This window comes from Vicia villosa, unplaced genomic scaffold, assembly GCF_029867415.1.
Source record: "Vicia villosa cultivar HV-30 ecotype Madison, WI unplaced genomic scaffold, Vvil1.0 ctg.000935F_1_1, whole genome shotgun sequence".
NCBI classification, from domain to species: Eukaryota; Viridiplantae; Streptophyta; class Magnoliopsida; order Fabales; family Fabaceae; genus Vicia; species Vicia villosa.
Genome location: NW_026705418.1, coordinates 510,564 through 531,119, shown reverse-complemented (window position 1 = coordinate 531,119; position 20,556 = coordinate 510,564). Strand labels below are relative to the sequence as shown.

Genomic DNA, 20,556 nt, shown 5'->3' with positions numbered 1-20,556 from the left:
AGGTTTTGCAGGTCTTATATCTTATGTCTCGCTGTTTTGTTACCAGAAGGAGTTCTAAGACGGCTAGTCACCCGTATCCGACTAGGAGCAATCAGAGAAGACAGATGGAACAGATTCAGGAACAAATGGCTGAGATGAGAGCTCAATTGACAGAGCAGATGAATGCGCAGATGGCGCAGTTTATGGAAGCATTGACTAATGTGACCAAGGGGCAGGATGACTTGCGAGTTCTCGTCGAGAATTCCAGAAGGGTTGAGAATGGAGGACATTCGAGGTTGTTCGACGATGTGTCTGGCAGGATTGACGATCACCATGATCCGAATGAGTTTGATCGCATGGGAGGGCACTATAATCCTTTCAATCAGCATCACGGGTTTCCACCTCCACCTCCGTCTCGTCTGTTGGGAAGGAGAGATAATCAGAACCGTGATAATTTGGATTTCAATGTTGAAAACTTTGATCAGGTATCGAGGCATAGTGCTGATGGTGCACATGAGGAAGCCGAGAGGTATCGTCTGATTGAAGAACGTCTCAGGGCTGTTGAAGGCAAAGGGGTGTTAGGCATGGATATCAATGACTTGGGGCTGGTTCCTGGTGTGAGGATTCCACCAAAATTCAAAGTTCCATCTTTTGACAAATACAATGGGGCGACTTGTCCCATGACTCATGTCAAAGCATACTATCGCAAGATGTCAGTTTATTCAGAGGATGAGGGTTTTCTAATGCATTTCTTCCAGGATAGCTTGGCTGGGGCTTCTTTGGAGTGGTATGTTCAACTCGAGCGCACTCATATCCATTCTTGGAGAGATCTTGTGGAGGCTTTCATTAAGCACTATCAGTACAATGTTGATATGGCACCCAACAGGACCCAGTTGCAGAGTTTGGTTCAGGGGTCTAAAGAATCTTTCAAAGAGTACGCTCAGAAATGGCGTGAGTTAGCCGCAAGAGTTCAGCCACCTATGACTGAACGTGAGATGATTGACATGTTCACCAGTACTTTGTCTGGACACTATTATTTGGCTTGCAGTGCTTCAGCAAACTTTTCTGAAATGGTGAGATATGGTGAACGAGTTGAGATGGGTCTAAAGATGGGGAAAATTCAGTTGGGAGCTTCTTCTAATTCTACTGTTGGTAAGAAGCAAGCTGAAGGTTATGCCAGAAGGAAAGAAGGAAATGCGGATGCCATATATGGAAGAAGGGGTTCAGGGAGAAGCAATTCACAGGTTAATGCTGTCATGATCCCAGTACCACAACAACAACAACAGCAGGGACAGCGTTCCAGTAATGATCGCTATCCTCCCAGGATTAGGCCTCACAGAAAGATTGATCCGATTCCTATGACCTATGCTCAGGTGCTGCAACATTTGCTTAAGATTGAGAAGATTACTTTGAGAGATGCTCCGAATGCTCCGGACACACAATCTCCGAATTACAATGCGAATGCACGGTGTGCTTTTCATTCAGGTGCTGCTGGGCATGATACCGAGAGGTGTATTGCGTTGAAGAATAAGGTCCAGGACTTGTTGGATCAAAAGATTATTCAATTCACTCCTACACCCAATATTGTCAATAATCCGATGCCTACTCACGGAGGTTCGGGTGTGAATGCCATTGAGGGTGAAGAGATAAGGGTTGTATCTGAAGTGAGCTGTTTGACTTTTCCTCTTGTATTTGTGAAGCAACATCTGATTAATAGCGGTATCTTCCCGGGCTGTGGTGTTGATTGTGAGAATTGCAAAAGTCAACCTGAAGGTTGTGCTGATTTGAAAGGTATGGTACAAAAGCTGATTGATGAGGGTCCTCTTCAGTTCTATCGAAGGTTGAGAGGTGAGAAGAGTAAGGACGGTGAAGTGTCTGTGATCTCAATTCCTTATGATCCAGTTGTTCCAATATGTATCCAAGTGCCTATTCAGATACCTGTCAGTATCCCGTATGAGGAACAACAAGCGGCGTTGATGATTACTGTGCCAGGGCCTATTCCGTATGAGAGTGAGAAGGCCATCCCTTGGCATTATGGTTCAGACGTATATTACTATGGCACGAAGGAAGAAGGCGAGCCATCTAAAGAGAAGTTTGTTGAGGCCTCAGTTGCAAACACTGATAATTTCACCGGTACTGGTAGGATCACTCGCAGTGGTAGGGTGTTCTCTCCTCAGCTTGTTCAAAACAATGAAGATGCTTTGGCTAAGGCCAAAGGAAAACAAGTAGTGCCCGATGTCCAGAACTCTCCGATTCAGAGTGGGGCACCTGATAATGCTGTGTCTTCCAAGGATGTGGAGGAATTATTGAGAATCATCAGGAAATCTGATTACAAGGTTGTTGAGCAGTTGGGTCAGACCCAGTCAAAGATTTCCATCTTGCAACTGTTGATGTGTTCAGAAGGTCATAGGGATGCTCTCTTGAGAATTTTGAATGGTGCTTACGTGCCACAGGAAATATCTGTGAACCAGTTAGAGGCGGTGGCCAATAATATTTCAGCTGGAAATGGTTTGGGATTTACTGATCGTGATCTTCCTCCTGAGGGGAGAAACCACAACAAGGCGTTGCATATTTCAATGGAGTGTAAGGGGACGACTTTGTCTCGTGTGTTGGTTGATACTGGTTCTTCCTTGAATGTGCTTCCCAAATCGGCCCTTATGAGAATCGACTATGCTGGTGTTGAGTTGAGGCCCAGTGAGTTGGTGGTACGCGCTTTTGATGGTTCAAAGAGGTCTGTGTTCGGAGAAGTAGATCTGCCAATCCAAGTTGGTCCTCAGATCTTCACCACGACCTTCTATGTGATGGATATTCAACCTGCTTACTGTTGTCTATTGGGACGACCCTGGATTCACAAGGCTGGCGCTGTGACATCCACTCTTCATCAGAAGTTGAAGTATCCGGTTGATGGTAAAGTGGTGACGGTTTGTGGTGAGGAGGATTACATCGTGAGTCACTTGTCTTCTTTCCGGTATGTGGAGATCGAAGGTGAAATACATGAGACGCCATTCCAAGCGTTTGAAGCTGTAAATGCTGTGAGAACTCCTCCTTATGAGATAACGAAGCCAGAAACGATTATGTCTTCTTTGAAAGACGCTCAGGTTGTTGTTGAGACTGGAAAGGTGGAAGGCTGGGGGCAAGTAATTGATGTGCGTCCCAAATTTGACAAGAATGGTCTTGGTTTCAGTCCTGGAAAGCGTATTGCATCGCCAAAGCCTAATATCCTTAGCCCGATCAAGTTTGTGAGTGGTGGTGTCATTCAAGATGGCCAGGTTAATGCCATTGTCAATGGCGAGGAGGTGGATAGTGACTGTGATTTTGATAGCTGGATTCGTCCAAGTATTCTTGGGGAGATGCCTCGCAACTGGACAATTGAAGATGTCATTCAAGTCACACAAGCTCAGGAGTAAATTTCTTGTTTTTACTTTTCTTATCATGCAATAATTCCTACGCTCTGCCCAAGGCGTAGTGAATCATTTGTAGGGCCATGCAGTTCGCATTTTCAAAGTTAATCATGAAATAAAAGGACGTTTTTGCATTCAAATATTTTGCTCCTTGTCTTTCTTTTTAACTTTTTCCTTTAAATGGCGATGTTTTTGCACACACTTGCACATAGCTTAATAAAAACAAAACTAAAATAAAAACATCAATCATGCAGATGTTCCACCACCACGAATTCCATTGGTAACAGTTCCGCTATTGCTTATTATGATTTTGACAATCCGATCTACCAAGCCGAGGAGGAAGCTTATGAAGATTGTGATCTCCCCGATGAGTTGGCCAGATTGTTGAAACAGGAAAAGAAAGCGATTCAGCCGCATCAAGAGGTAATCGAGATGGTAAATGTTGGTACTAAAGAGCAGGTCCGAGAAGTCAAGATAGGGGCTGCGCTTGAGAGTAGTGTGAAGCAGAAGCTTATTGATATGTTGAAAGAGTATGCGGATATCTTTGCTTGGTCCTATGAGGATATTCCTGGTCTCGATACAGATATTGTGGTACACCGTCTACCTCTCAAGGAAGATAGTCCTCCTGTTAAGCAGAAGCTTCGAAGGACTCGCCCAGATATGTCTGAGAAGATTAAGAAAGAGGTTGAGAAACAATTTGATGCTGGCTTTCTACAAGTGGTGAATTACCCGCCGTGGGTCGCTAATATTGTTCCTGTACCTAAGAAGGACGGAAAGGTCAGGATGTGTGTGGACTACAGAGATCTTAATAGGGCGAGTCCAAAGGATGATTTTCCTCTTCCTCACATTGATGTGTTGGTGGATAATACTGCTCCTTTCAAAGTGTTTTCCTTCATGGATGGCTTCTCTGGGTACAATCAGATCAAGATGGCACCAGAAGACATGGAGAAAACAACGTTTATCACACCGTGGGGAACTTTCTGCTATAAAGTCATGCCTTTTGGGTTGAAAAACGCAGGGGCAACGTATCAGCGCGCCATGGTGACTCTTTTTCACGACATGATTCACAAAGAGATTGAAGTGTATGTTGACGACATGATTGCAAAGTCTCACACTGAAGAAGAGCACTTGGTTCACTTGCAGAAGTTGTTTGAAAGGCTTCGGGAATTCAGACTAAGGTTGAATCCAAACAAATGCACTTTCGGAGTGCGATCCGGAAAGTTGTTGGGCTTTGTTGTTAGCGGAAAAGGTATTGAGGTCGATCCTGCGAAAATAAAAGCTATACAAGAGATGCCTGAGTCGAAGACAGAAAAAGAGGTTCGTGGTTTCTTAGGGAGATTGAACTACATTGCTAGATTCATCTCTCATCTTACGGCCACTTGTGAACCAATATTCAAGTTGCTAAGAAAAGATCAGACGGCCAGGTGGAATAATGATTGTCAAAAAGCATTCGAAAAAGTGAAAGAGTATCTGCAGGAACCTCCAATATTAATGCCTCCAGTTCCAGGAAGGCCTTTGATTATGTACCTCACAGTGCTTGAAAATTCAATGGGATGTGTGCTGGGTCAACATGACGAGTCTGGCCGAAAAGAGCATGCAATATACTACCTTAGCAAAAAGTTTACCGACTGTGAATCCCGATACTCACTGCTCGAGAAAACTTGCTGTGCTTTGGTGTGGGCTGCTCGCCGGCTGAGGCAGTATATGTTGGTTCACACCACCTTGTTGATTTCCAAGATGGATCCTATCAAGTATGTTTTTGAGAAGCCCGCTCTTTCCGGAAGAGTAGCCAGGTGGCAAATGATCTTGACTGAATATGATATCCAATATACTACTCAGAAAGCCATCAAAGGTAGTGTGTTGGCAGATTATCTGGCGCATCAGCCAGTCGAAGATTATGAACCGATGAAGTTTGAATTCCCCGATGAGGATGTTCTGTACATCAGAGATTGTAACATTCCCGGACCGGAGGAAGGACCCGAACCAGGATCGCGATGGACGCTCGTGTTCGATGGTGCCTCTAATGCACTCGGGAATGGTGTTGGAGCTGTAATTACTTCTCCATCAGGTTTTCATATTCCGTTTACAGCCAGAATCTGTTTTGATTGCACCAATAACATGGCTGAGTATGAAGCCTGCATCTATGGTATCGAAGCTGCGATCGATTTGCGAATCAAGTACTTGAAAGTTTATGGGGATTCCAATCTTGTCATTAGCCAGATCAATGGAGATTGGGAAACTCGCCATCAGAATCTGATTCCGTACAGGGAACATGTGATGAGACTCATTCCGTATTTTGATGAGATCACATTCGAGCATATTTCTAGAGAAGAGAACAATCTTGCTGATGCTCTCGCTACTTTGGCTTCCATGTTCAAAGTGAAATGGGCCAATGAAGCGCCTAACATCACCATCAATAGGTTGGATGAGCCGGCATTCTGCTTTGAGGCTGATGTTGAATTGGATGGAAATCCCTGGTATCATGATATAAAAAAGTTCCTCGAAACTCAAGAGTATCCTCCCGAAGCATCGGTGACTGATAAGAAGTTTCTGAGAAGGTTTGCAGCTAAGTTTTACCTCAACGGTGGGGTGTTGTACAAGAGGCATCATGACGGTGTGTTGCTCCGATGTGTTGTGAAGGAAGAAGCTTCGAAAATCATAGAGGAAATGCACGAAGGTGAGTTTGGTACCCATTCAAGTGGGCATACAATGGCTAAGAAGATCTTGTGGGCTGGTTACTATTGGTCCACTATGGAAACTGATTGTCATAACCATGTCAGAATTTGTCACAAGTGCCAGATCTATGCTGATAAAGTGCACGTACCGCCTGTGCCTTTGAATGTCTTGACTTCTCTGTGGCCTTTCGCAATGTGGGGCATTGATATGATTGGAGAGATTAAGCCTACTGCTTCTAATGGACATCGCTTCATTTTGGTTGCCATCGATTACTTCACCAAGTGGGTTGAAGCCGTATCTTATGCGAATGTCACCAAACAAGTGATTACTCGCTTTATCAAGCACAACATAATCTGTCGTTATGGGATTCCTGAGAAGATCATTACTGATAATGGATCAAATCTCAATAACAAGATGATGAAGGAGCTTTGTGAGTCCTTCAAGATCAAGCATCACAATTCTTCTCCGTACCGTCCAAAGATGAATGGCGCTGTTGAAGCGGCCAACAAGAACATTAAGAAGATTGTGCAGAAGATGGTAGTGACCTACCGAGATTGGCATGAGATGCTCCCTTTCGCCTTGCATGGTTATCGCACCTCTGTGCGTACATCGACTGGGGCAACTCCTTTCTCACTTGTTTACGGCATGGAAGCAGTACTGCCTGTTGAAGTTGAGATTCCTTCCCTGAGGGTTATGAAAGACGTCGAGCTTGACGAGTCAGAATGGGTGCAAAATCGTTTGGATCAGTTAAACCTCATTGATGAGAAGCGCTTAGCGGCTATTGGTCATGGTCAGGTATACCAAAAGAAGATGAGAAAAGCTTTTGACAAGCGGGTGCGACCCCAAAGCTACAAACCAGGTGATCTGGTACTCAAAAGAATCATTCTCCCTCAAGGCGATCCTCGAGGCAAGTGGACTCCGACGTATGAAGGCCCCTTTGTTGTGCAGAAAGTGTTCTCTGGTGGTGCCATGATGCTTGCAACGATGGATGGCGAGAACTTTCCGCACCCTGTGAACGCAGATGTAGTCAAAAAATACTTCGCATAGACCTGAAAAAGAAAAAAAGAAAAAAAAGAAAAAAAAAAGAAAGAACAACAACAACAAAAAAAAAGAAGAAAAAAAGAAAAAAGAGAAAAGAAAATGAATCAGGCAAAAGAATGAAAAAGAAACAAATACACCCGCTAAGTTGAAAACCCGAAAGGGCGGCTTAGGCAAAAAAGGGACAAAAGCGAACGACTACATCTCGCATGCCACCTTGGCAATCACTCTTCATACATGCTTAGGGCTCCCGACCGAGGGATAAGCAAGACTCTGTGTTCTTGAGTTTGCACCTGGCAGCTCAAATCCCTAAAGCATTTTCTAATTCCAATCGTCGTGTTTAGGGCTCCCGACCGAGGGATAAGCAAGACTCCGTGTTCTTGAGTTTGTATCGCTGGCAACTCAAATCCCTAAAGGCGCTCACAAACCCCGTCGGGTCCACAAGTTTGGTAATGTCATATCAATCAGTTGTTAAATCGGGCAGTGATCAATCCTAATGAGTACGGTCTTCCAAAGCAAGGAGATGAGAGCGCCGGATTTATAAAAGTGATAGCGGGATCGAAACCAATGGATATCCGTTTCACATTGTCATTTCTCTTGTACTCAATAAATGTGTGGTTACCTCTTACTAGGAACTACTTCTGAAAAGTGTTCGCTCTTTTATGAGCATTCCTTTTGCAATTAATAAAGATCCTTTTTATCTTAAACAACTGTTTTCTTTTACCGTTTTGTTTGCATAAAACGTCCTAAGTTTGTGTTAAACTTTGCATATGAAAACTGCATTGCTTTTACAATACATGATTAGAAATGAAACCTTTGAATCTACTTCGAAGTTTTGTGTAACTGGGATGGCAGGCTAAGATACCATGCTATATCCTGGGGCATTTGCATTTGTTTGTCTCGCAGGTACATGATTGCAAGCGCTTCGTATCAGCATATCGGCGGACTTAATCATGAGAGATTCTCACTCCCCAGCCGAGTGTTTCTTAATGAAAGATTCTCATTCCCCAGCTGAGTACTTTCAGATGGGACTTTCCTTGCTCCAGGATTCTCATATCCTCAGTAAAGCACATCTTAATGCATTCTCTATGCTCCAGAAGCCTTATTCCCGACGGAATGCTTTCTCCCTAGTTGAATCATGATGGAATGGCGTCTGATTCCCCAGCTAGCTCTTAATGAGGTTCCTTGCCCGAGTTCCTCGTTCTCCCCAGTAGAGCGTTTTCTCTCCCCAACAGATTGGCCTGTTCTCCCCAGGAGAGTCATCTTGTTCCCCAGTGGAGTTGTCTTAACAAAAGGTTCTTATGCTAAGTCCTTATCCCCAACGGATTCCTCATCTCATCAGTGGATCTTTGTGCAGAAGTATTCATCTTCCCCACCGAGTCTTTCCTCAGCAGAGATTCGCATGCATCCTCAGCAGAATCTGTTTCCTTCAAGGATTTTCCTAGCGGAATGCGTCATACGCAAGCTAGTTTGTTACTCCTCATCAGAGTTGTCTTCATGACTTGCCCTTATCTTCACATCCCCAGTGTGTCGAGAATTTGCTTCTCCAATGAAGTTGCCAAGGTATTCCCCAAGCAGTCATTTGGGATGTTCATATCCCCAAGCAGGATTTATTCCCCAACCAGAGCTCGCGCCTAGATTTGATCGTCTCCAGCAGATTTCTGATCCATCTTTGCCAGCTCGCAGTCGTGACCCTTGATCACTCATCTTGTCCTCCCCGAAGAGTTCTATACTCTCTCCAGGACTTCTTCAACAATTCAGTGCTCATCTGTTGCCTCCCTAAGCAACGTTCGGATCATGCATCATTTGCATAGCATTCTCAAAAGCGTGTAGCGTCTTCCTTCTCGGGAGCGTTATTCTATAAACATTCATACATGCATCATGCATAAATCATATCATATCTGTTTCTTTCTGCAGGACAGTTATCCAGATTCAAATGCTCCCCAGAGAGCAATATTCGCCTAGTCATTACAGGCGCTTATCCTGATGTTTTGAATCAGACGAGGATTGTTCTACTTATTTTCTGGCACAGCTCAGATCAGTTCAAAGACATTCCTATTCCCGATGCCCCCAGATAGGTGGAAGATATTTGTTCCTATCCTGATATCCAGCTCAGTTGAAGGAACCGCCTCCGGATCTCCCAAGATCTTCCGAAGGAGCAAGCCCTCTGATACATCAGATCAGTTGGAAATATCTACTCCCTGACGATTTAGTTCGTTCAGAAGAAGAAACTCGTTTGCCCAGTCCTGATGCCTAACCATCAGTTGAAGACGTTTTCTTTACCCGGCGTACACAGTTCGGAAGAGATATCTGTTCCTATCCTAATATTCAGATTCAGATTAGTTGAAGGAACCGCCTCCGGATCTCCCAAGATCTTACGAAGGAGCAAGCCACTGATATCATCAGATCAGATGGAGATGTCTGCCTGATCGACTTTGTCTTTCAGATGAAGATTGTCCTACTTATTTTCTGGCATCATGTCCAGATCAGTTTAAAGGCATTCTTTCCCCGGCGTACACAGTTCGGAAGAGATATTGTTCCTATCCTGATTACCAGTTCAGTTGAAGGAACCGCCTCCGGATCCCCGTGGTCTTACGAAGGAGCTAGCCGCTAATTCCCAGATTAGTAGGAATATCTACCTGATGATTTAATTGCATCAGAAGAGATGTCTGCCCAGATTCCCAGATCATGATTCCCAGATCAGAGATACTTATTACCCGTTGATATTCAGATCAACCGATGTATCTCTTTCGATTCCCAGATCGACCTAAGACATCTATCCCGATGCATGTTCGGAGACATCTGCTACGCTTGATACTCAGATCAGTCGAGATGTTCCTTCTCTTGATGCCCAGATCATTTGAAGTGTTTCCCCTGCCTGTGGGTGCCCGTTCCTTCTTATCACAAGTTGGAGCATATTTATTATCTAGATTGACTGAAGTTTTTTCTCCCTGCTTGTGGGGTGGTACATTCCTTCTTATTGCAAGATGGAATCTTCTATTGATCAAGAGTGCAAATTTTCGAGTTTATTCCGGTATTCAATCTCCTTCCACCTCAACGATTCGAAACTTGCGTTTCTCGCTCGTCAGGTTCAAGAAGTTTGAATAGGGGCAGCTGTTGCACCCCAAAATTTGCCCTCTTTATTTGAGCTATAAGTTAATAATGACGTTTATTTCGTCATTCAAAAATTGAAGAAAAATAATAAAGAGTTTTCATGGGTTTAAGAAGATACGGTGTGAAAAATGGTTTAAACAGTGTAAGTACGAGAAAATTCACAAATACTATTTGGAAGGTGATATGAGTTAAGTTCCCGCGTTGTCTCCACTGTTTCGACGATATCTACAACTTTCGTGTTTGGCTCGGAAGCCAATTCTTTGAGGAAGGTCGTCAAATTTGTAAATTACTTGAGGTTTCGTAGTGAAAAACAGTGCTGAATGTAGGGTTTCGTGCCTCGGAAAATTCATATCTCCTAATCCGCTTGTCGGATTCGCTTGAAACTTTAACCGGAGCTCCGTGTCATCATTACCAAGATTTCATATGTTCGGACCGAAGACCAATTATGCATTGAAAACTCCCAGCATTTTGAAGAACATTGTAATCTTTCGGTGAAAAGTGTGCTTTCGGGTATGTCGCCCCGAGTTCGAAAATTCATAACTTTTTCTATTTTTATCGTATGAAGTCCATTCCGGCGGAATTCACTCGGAAATTTCGTTATCTTCGATTCTTCGTCACACGTGCTAAGTCAGATTTCGAGCCGAAGTTTGAGTTTTATCACGTTCTTTGAGCGGTACGCACAAAAATTCTGCACAGTCGCACCAGATGAACCGATATTTCTCGTCATTCAAACGCGCATAATTTTCTCACCGTTTGTCGGATTGAGACGATTCTCGCGGTTACGAGTCACAAATTTGGTCACCTTCGCAGTGATGTTCGTTTTATTTCCGAATTTCGCACCGATTCCCGTTTCCCCGTAAACGAGCAAAAAGGAGATACGTCGGGGGCATTTTTGACATTTCACCACTTAAACTATATAAACAATTTTCCCTCCTTTTCTTTCATAACTTCAATTCTCTAAAATTCTCATAAACTTTTCTCTCAAATCTCTCTCAAATTCTTGGAATCAAAAATTCACAAAAAACCAAAAAAAACTCTATCACTTTTTTTCCCCCAAAACCAAATTCACTCTCTCGTAAAGCCTTCAACCACAAAAATCTCAAGAAATTGTCAGAAATCTAAGAATCAAGAACATCCAAGACCTCTCCTCCGATCCTCTCTCGTCGCAACACTATTCTCCACCGTGAGACAAATATGTTAGTGGCGACTCTGTTAATTTTCGCGGTAGCGACACCATGTTCTGATTCTGCCTTGACCATCTTCTGATGTCTTGCCAGACCATGTTCTGATGTTGCATGCTGAACCTTCTGAGACAAAGCTTCTGAGCGCTGATTTGTGCATACTCTTTATATATTTCCTGAAATGGAAATTGCAATGTATTAGAGTATCACATTATCTCACACAAAATTCATATCCTTGTTATCATCAAAACTAAGAATATTGATTAGAACAAATCTTGTTCTAACAGCCTTCGCCTCAACAAATGAACAATCAAGATGTAAACCATAGGTGCACCACACTTCAATTTTTTTTTTTAAAAATACTACCGATTATCTCGGTTTTGCATCCAACCGAGAGGAAAAATTTTGATAAACCCCCTTTTAATTTTATTTATTTATGACTCATTACATCAGTTGAGCTCGCAATAGAGAAGAATTTTTTTTATCAACTCCCAATTCAAATAACCGTATTTTATTTATTTTTTAATTTATAATTTGTTGTTGTTGTTTGAAATATTAAAACTCAACAACAACAAAACAACAACGACAATAACAACTACATCGATGTTTTCCTAACAACATTAAACATTTTTAACAATCATATATTGAAGAAAATAGTTTTAACAATTATAAGAGAATAGATTACATTAAGGAACCAACCATTATTAAAACTTTTCTGTGCTCTTGCAATTCATCTTGGATAATGGTTTTGTTGTGGTTTACTTCACCTTGAATGAAAAACCAACTAGGGAGAAAAGTTGAGGATTCACCTCGATGCAAAAACCAACTGAGCAGTAAAGTGACAAACTTCCCATTACACCCTTCTTTACTTCGTTCACCAAACTTAGTTAAAAGCGTTGTTTCAACCGAGGTAAAAATCCTTTTTTGTAGTAGTGGAAGGTGCAAGAATTCATTCCCGGTATACCCAAAAACTATGTACAGGCCAAAAAAATCTTCTTCTCCACTGAGGTGGTCTAAAATTGTGTCTCACTTAAAGATGACATCATTTTGAGCTTTTTATATGGACAAGATTACAAATAGGCACCCCTTGTACTTATTCCTACCCCTTAAAAAAATAAATGAAACTCAAAAATGACTCTAGGATCGTGAGGGATAACAATTTGCCACCCTAACTACTTAAATACTCTATACTACAGTAACAAAGTTATCTCACAAGTAACAATAAGATTAGACATTGTCTCAACCAAAGACCCACACAAGGACAAAAAGATTAGACATTGTCTCAACTGATGACCCACACAAAGTATTAGATAGTATTACTTTATTTAGTTATGGGCTTTCCCTAGCTTATATTGGGCCAATCTGTGTGTATGTTACCTGGCCCATTATAGTTACAAATATAATTGGATCCAAGTCAATCATGTACACTTAAGAGAATAATTTCAATTTCATATTTTCAATTTACCGCCAATGGGCTTCTTCTACATGTGCATATCCGTTGTAATATGGTATCAGTGACTCTATCCACCCACTCAATTTCATCAGCTTCACCTTCATAACCTTCATCATCTTCTTTTCATGGCATCCGACAAGAATCAGAGGCTAAATCCACTAACAACGAAGCCCTAAGAACACCACCATTTTCAACGAATCTTCCACCGATCTAATCTTGAACCTAAGAAACCCCTATTACCTCCATCCTAGAGATAATTCTGGTGCCACCATTGTTGCACCTCCTCTTGATGACATCAACTATCACCACTGGAGCAAATTCATGCACCACGCCTTAACATCTAAGAAAAAGCTCTCTTTCATCAATGGCGGTCTTCCGAAATCTTGCCTCTCTGACCCTAAATTTAAGCCTTGGGATCGTGCGAACAACATGGTTCTATCTTGGATCAATCGCATGCTTTCACCTCACATCGCACAAAGCACCATTTGTTTCGATTCATCCTTCGATCTATGGGAAGATCTGCGCGAACGCTTTACCAAAGGTAATCACTTTCGTTTTTCTGATCTCCTCCGTGAACTGCACTTCATACAACAAGGTGATAAATCTCTATCCATCTATTTTACTGACCTCAAAGTCCTTTGGGGTGAGTTGGAAGACATGAGACCAATACTGTCTTATTCATGTCCTACACCATGTTACTCTGACTCTGATTGGTGTGGTAATTTGTAGATAGAAGAAGCATCATGGGACAAGTATTTCTGATTGCAGGTTCCCCTATTTCCTAGAGCTCCAAGAAGCAAAATATGGTGGCCTTATCAACCCGTGAGGCTGAATATATTGTAACCTGCTCAGCTGCATGTCAAGCCCTATGGTTGTCAACACTGCTCAAGGAATTGGAATTATGGAATGAAGAAGCAGTGGAAATGTTGGTGGATAATCAATTAGCCATTGATCTGACTATGAATCCCGTGTCTCTATAGACCCCAAAAAATAATTATGGAATTGCACTTATTCTATGAAGTAGCATTTAAATTATAACTAGACTAAGACCTATGTGATACACGGTTGTCAATTGTAAATATGTTAAGAATTTGTTTCGACAAAATATAATTAATAAAATTATATTATTATAAATTATATTATAATAATTTATTATAACCTATAGTCGAGACAGTGATATGAATTTTGATGCTAGTTGCTATATTAACTTAATTATTTTTAATTGATTATTTTTAATTTTTATTAATGAGATTGTAAAAAATTATCTAATTTTGTCATTAATATCAGGTTAAACATGAGAATAAATATTATATTTGGCCATTTAAAAAGTGAAAATGAATTTTGACTATAAATATTGTTAGAATCACATGTTTATTTTAAATTGGAAATTTAGGGGATATACATAATTAGATTAATGATTATAATAGAGAATGAATATTGTATTTAGCCTTTTGAAAAGTAAAATTGACTTTTTAGAGCTATCATATTGGATTATAAGATTATGTGCCACACAAATGAAAAAGAAATGTCAGAATGAGAATTCACGTTTCTGTTTTAATATATAAAGAATAATATGACAATTTTTTATATGACATTATATATTATATTTTTGACTAAATTTTTTCTACAATGAAATATAATTTTTTACCACATTTTTCTATAAAATTAATTGTTAGTTTATTAAATATTAGAAACATCAAATTATATATTATATATTTTCTATCTCTGGTTTTATTTATAAGAGATAATTTATTTTTTATATTCATTAATATTTAATGTATCTTATTAGATCATATACATTAATTATTAAATGAATCTAAAAAGTAAATTATCTCTTGTAAATAGAACCGATGGAATAGATAATTATATAAATTTTACTTAATTGGTAAACGAAAATATAATATATTTCAAGAAAATAAAATGAAATGAAAATTTTGATTAATTTCCATGAGTGAAAAAGTATATTACCAAACTTGACCTAACTTATAATTATTTAAAATATATATAACTAACCAGTCACTCCCCCAAGTCTAACTCACATCATCTTGGCTTCTCGTGCTTGAAAAGGTATCAAACAAGCATCATGAGATTTCAATCCCTTGTTATCCCCATTCTTATTTTGTTGGCTTCAGCCACCATGAATCAAGCTATACCAAGTTTTGCTCCCATAAAGGACATCACTAATTTACACTATCTGAAAATGGCCCGTTTTGCTGTCACTGAGTTTGACAATAAAGAAGGAGCATTACTAGAGTTTGAGAAACTTATCAAAGGTGAATACCAATCTTTCAACGATGGAACCACCTTCCGACTCACTCTCTCCGCCAAAAATAGGTTATTTTCTCACGATTATGAAGCTGTTATATGGGAATCGGCATTTGGATCGCCATGGGACCTCGCTTCCTTTAAACGTGCTTGAATTATTTAATATTTCTTATGTTTTGTTCATATAACATCATTCTCATGCATGCCTTGCTATCATATCAATAAAAGTTTATCATAATGGATTGTGTATCTTGTTCTATGATATCATCATTTAGGTTGAGGACCAAACCTTTTTAATCAAAGTGTCTATTTTTTATTTAATGAAATTTTTTAATCATTTGACAATTAATATAAAACAAGACGTATACTCATGTAATGGCAAGAATTTGTTGAAAGTGTTGTTATTAAGTTAAATGTAAACATACGGAGATGAATAATATATTTGATTAAAAGAAAAATAGATATTTTTTAAGATGGTTTGAAATACAATGCGGCCGTAAAAATAAATATTTTATAGTCAAAATTATCCTTTGTAAATTTGAGATAGATTTGCTTTTGTTGTTCAATTATTTATCTCTTGTTTTTTTTAAATTAATGACAAAGATTTTTTTTTAGTTATTTTTAATATATTTATCCATGGAAAATATTTGTTTCTTGTTCCTTTATTCTTCAATTATAAATATTTTTGTCGTATGTTGTTTTACTAAAAATAAATATTATTTTTGTATTTTTATTGTATGAGTCAAAACTATTTATTTAATATTTTTTAATGTTGTTGGTGAAAAATGTGTCAAGTAATTTTTTTAATTTAATTAGTGACGAGAAAACTGGCATGTATTGATTTTATCGGCACTACAAAAAATACGTTAAATAGCATCTTATTTCTTCAGGTATTTATTCCGCCGTAGTAATAACTCTTTTTTATGTGCTCTTTTTTGTTATTTATTAAAACACTTTTTCGTCATTGTACTTCCTAATAATTGTGTTGAAAAACACCTGTAGTGACAGACTTCAAATCCAAGGACCAACAATTTTCTATTTTTTCGTCACAAAAAGGGTGTGTCTCTTATATATTTTTATTTATATCGAAGAAAGCAGTGTTCAACTATACTGTAGTACAAGACACGAATTTTAACCCTAGAATAAAGGAGGAGATGATTTCCATTAATATCACCCTGACTTGCAGTTGGGTGAAACCTATATAATCCATTATCTTCAATCAAGCGAATTATCAAAAAAGTAGTTTGAACATGAAATATCTCTGGTCCTTGCTGAAGTTCATCAATGGGCTTGTGGCAGCCAAATTGATGGGCTAGTCTTAGCCCACAAGTTGTTAAGACAAGGTTACTACTAGCCTTCTTTAATGAGATTAAATATGGCTTTTGCAAAGAAATGAGGCAAATTCAAGAGACATGGTCGTCTACATCACACACATACTAAACTTCTCCACTCTTTAGCAATGCCTTGGCCATTTTATCAGATAGATGTTGCAATTCTGGAACCTTTTCCTTTAGCTCCTAGCCAACTACAATTCATATTCCTAGGAATAAAATTCTTCACAAAGAGGAAAGAGGTAGATGTTGTGTCCAATATTACGATAAAATGAGTTTTCTGCTTTTATTGAAAAATATTATGTGTGGGATTAGTTTACCAACAATTATGGTCTCATACAATAGAACCCAGTTTTCCTGTACTACAGTGATCAATTTTTACAATGACATAGGAGTACAAACCAATATCATATTAGTTTAGCACATGTAAGCAAAAGGACAACCAGAGCCATGAAATAAAGTGATATTGAAGTGGATTAAGAAGATGTTATATGGTACCAAAGGAATGGGGGTCTAGCAGCTGCAAGACGTGCTATGGTCTTTTCACACTACCCTCTCACTCCTCCACCAGGGAAACCAATTTTGCATTAGTGTATGGGGATGATGCCCTGCTGCTTGTAGAATTCAAGACGTTGTCACGGTGACACTCCCTGACAACAAGAAAGAAAATGAAACACGGCTAAAATGTGTTGTTGAGCTAATTGAAGAGTCAAGAGATTTGGCAAACATATGATATTTTTTCTCAACACAAAGAGCAACCACATGATATATCTCTAAGGTAATTCGAGGAGATTTGCAAGAAGAAGATTTAGTGCTACGACACGTCGTAGTGTCCGCCGAGTAGGGAAAGCTACAACCTAACCGAGCAGAATCATATATATATATATATATATATATATATATATATATATATATAATGCCTAATGGAGAATACAAGCTTAAAAATAAAATGGATGCTAATTCATAGAACATGGAACTAAGTCAATCAGAGATATTATTATAGTTAAGTGGGTTAAGTGGTAGGAGGGAAAGTCGCCTATGTACGTAAAATCTTGCAAGAGATTATGATATTCATAACAAGTTATTATGGTTGATTGTTAAAATTAAACTACTAGACTTCCACAAGAAGATCTTTGTCCTCTACATGACAATTAAATTTCTAGAATTTCGTATGAAGATCCTTCTCACCCTTTGGGGTAATTATACTGCTAGACTACCACTTAAAGATCCTAGTCTTCCTTCGGGGTAAATAATTTTCTACACTTCCACACGAAAATCCTTGTCACCCTACGAGGAAATTGTACTCCTGTACTTCCACAGGAAGATCCTTACCACCATACATGGTAATTAAGTAGTTGGACTTCTACAAAAAGATACTTGTCGTCTGGCAGAGTACTTAAATTGACGAACTTCCAAATAATAATTCTTGCTGCCCAAGGGTAACTTCCCTACAAAGGTTTTCTCTAGCCTTAAGGAGGGAATTAACTAAGTCTCACCCAAGAGACTTAACTATGTCTAGTTAGGAAGACTCAAACAAGTCTTTTTTGAGGAAATTAGCTAAGTCAGACCTCAGGGACTCAACTAAGTCTTGTCTGGAAGACTTAACTAATTCTCTCCTAAGGATCTCACGAGGGTCTCGTTAGGAAGATTTAGTTAAGTATTGCATGAGAGACTTAACTAAGTTTCACCAGAAGTAATTATCTAAGTTTCTTCAGGAAGCCTCAATTATGTGTCACATGACAGAGTTAACTAACCTCTACTAGAAGGCTCATATGAAGCTTCTAGATCTAAAGTAGAAGTAAAGTTTTGACACGACTCTTACGGAAGGTGTAACGACCGTTTTAATTTGTGTATTTATTTTTAATTGATATTTATGTTTTAATTGAGTGTTTAATTGATTTTGTGTTATTTATTGAGTATTATTAGTAAATAGCATAAGTTAGTAAGTGTTAAGAGTTATTGGGCCTAAGTCGGTATTAGTAATTGAGATGTGCTAATTAGAGCCAATTAGCATTATGAGAAAGATAGTAAAGATTTAACAAAACAAGGGTTTTAGAGAGATAGAAGCTAGAATCTCATTTGGGGAAAATAGAGAAAAAAGAGAAGAGGAGAATCCAAGACTGAAGCTAGAGTTGTCTTCAATCCAAAATCCAAGGTAAGGGTGGGATTCTTTCATGATAAAGGGTTGTATGATGATGTTTAGGGTGGGTTATTGTATGTAGGAACCATGGATTGGATGTTGTAGAAACCCTAAGTTTATGATGAATTTACATGACTTTGTGTGAAATCGTGTTTTTATTGATGACTGATGATGAATGATGTTAGATGTTGTGATTATATGTGTTTAATTGCTGATTGGGATGAGTTTTGGGTGGTGGGTGAGTGATTGCACAAGTCTGTCACAGAGATGATTTTTCTGCATAATCGCGCGTCCGCTAAGCGGCCCTAGCTCGCTAAGCAGGTGCTGAGTGGAAACTTGAAAATGCACAAGCTCGCTAAGCGGAGCAGGTCCGCTAAGCAGGGCTGCGATTTTGGTTCTCTTATGTTTTTAGTCTGTTTTAGCGTGCTTCAAGCTGGGTTATTGAATTTGAGTTTACATAAGCTCGCTGGAGGGTCGCTAAGCGGACTCTGCTGTGTAAAACTTTTTGTAATTTTTAATTAATGTACCTTTTGATCCATAACTCCTTTTTAAGTGCGGTTTGAACCTCCGTGAAGCTCTAATTAATGTTTTTCTAATGGATATGACTTGAAAACCTTTGGATAACTTTTTAAAAAATTTTCTTGAATTGTATGTTACTAATTTAACGATGTTTGTGAAGTTGTATGTGATGTATGCTTGTATGCCGTAACGACGTGATTGAGATGTGGTAAATTGCTATGATAGTAATGATATGGTAATTTCCATAGAACCTTGGAATTGAGTTGGTGTTGTTTGAGACGATGTATGTTGCTTATGTTGTTTAAGTCGTGTTTGTGGATGTGCATCATTTGAGTCGCATCCATTGCATTGTTTGAGATGGCCTTAATGGCAAATGTTTGAGACGGACTTAATGGCAATGTTTGAGACGGCCCAATGGCAAATGTTTGAGACGGGAGTTTTCTCCTATGGTACCACATGCATGTGCAGAAAGTCAAGTCGCATATTGAGTTTCATTTTGAATGTTTGTGACTATGACGCGAATGTTGTGATATGTTGATGATGTAGTCGTGCTATAGAATATGTTATTGTATTTGGATAATAACATTGTTGCTTGTGATGAGAAGTGGTGAACTATGAATGATCTTTTCTTCGCTTTGAATATTATCATACTTTCCTTTATACTGTTTGATATCTCACCCCTTCAGTTTGAGTGTTACCCTTTGTTGGTAACATGCTGTTAACGACGTGGAGTCGCCGTTTACTTAATATCTTGAGTCGGTGTGTCTATGCTCTAATATGTAGCACTCGGGGGGACTTTTACGATGCTTGTTGCTTTATGTCGTCATGTTTTGATTGGATGTTGTTATCTTTTGTTTGATTATGTTATTGTTCTCTTTTGAGACATGTTGGATAGTTGTTGCCATGTTGGCAAGGATGTTATAATTTGAATTTATGTTTTTCTTTGAATTTCGTTGCGATATTATGAACTATTTGGATTTAGATGTTTAGTGAAGGATGATTCCTCCGTTATTGGTGTTATGTATCTTTGATTATGAGCATGATTGGTGATGTTGTTTTAGGTGAATATGTGACGCCTCGAATCATGATGTTTGTTTTGAGATTTTTTATACTCTGATTTTCCCATTAAATTGCGGGGTAGATTTGGGGTGTTACATTAGTGGTATCAGAGCAGGTCCGTCCGTCCGGCCAAGTGTCGAGTCGTAGTGTGGTCTAACAATTGTATATTGTTATTTTGTGATGATTGCTTTTGTGTTATAGTGACGAGTTGAGATGGCTGGGAGGAATGATGCTGCGATTGCTATTTCTTTGGAAGCAATGGCTCAAGCTTTGGAACATCAGCCGAATGTTGGTGAGAATGCTACTTCTCTCAATTTAGCTACTTTCCATAGGGAGAATCCGCCTGTGTTCAAGGGAACTCATGATCCTGATCGCGCATTGACATGGCTAAAGGAGATTG

At 39.3% G+C, this 20,556-nt stretch overlaps 1 protein-coding gene across 1 annotated transcript; it reads left to right on the top strand.

Annotated features, from left to right (window-relative positions):
- Positions 1-959: 959 nt before the first annotated feature.
- Positions 960-15,261, top strand: LOC131632337 (uncharacterized). Its single transcript, XM_058903095.1, has 5 exons — positions 960-1,149; positions 1,246-1,511; positions 1,680-2,273; positions 2,433-2,673; positions 14,975-15,261. The coding sequence occupies exons 1-5, from the start codon at positions 960-962 to the stop codon at positions 15,259-15,261; spliced, it is 1,578 nt and encodes a 525-aa protein (XP_058759078.1).
- Positions 15,262-20,556: the final 5,295 nt, after the last annotated feature.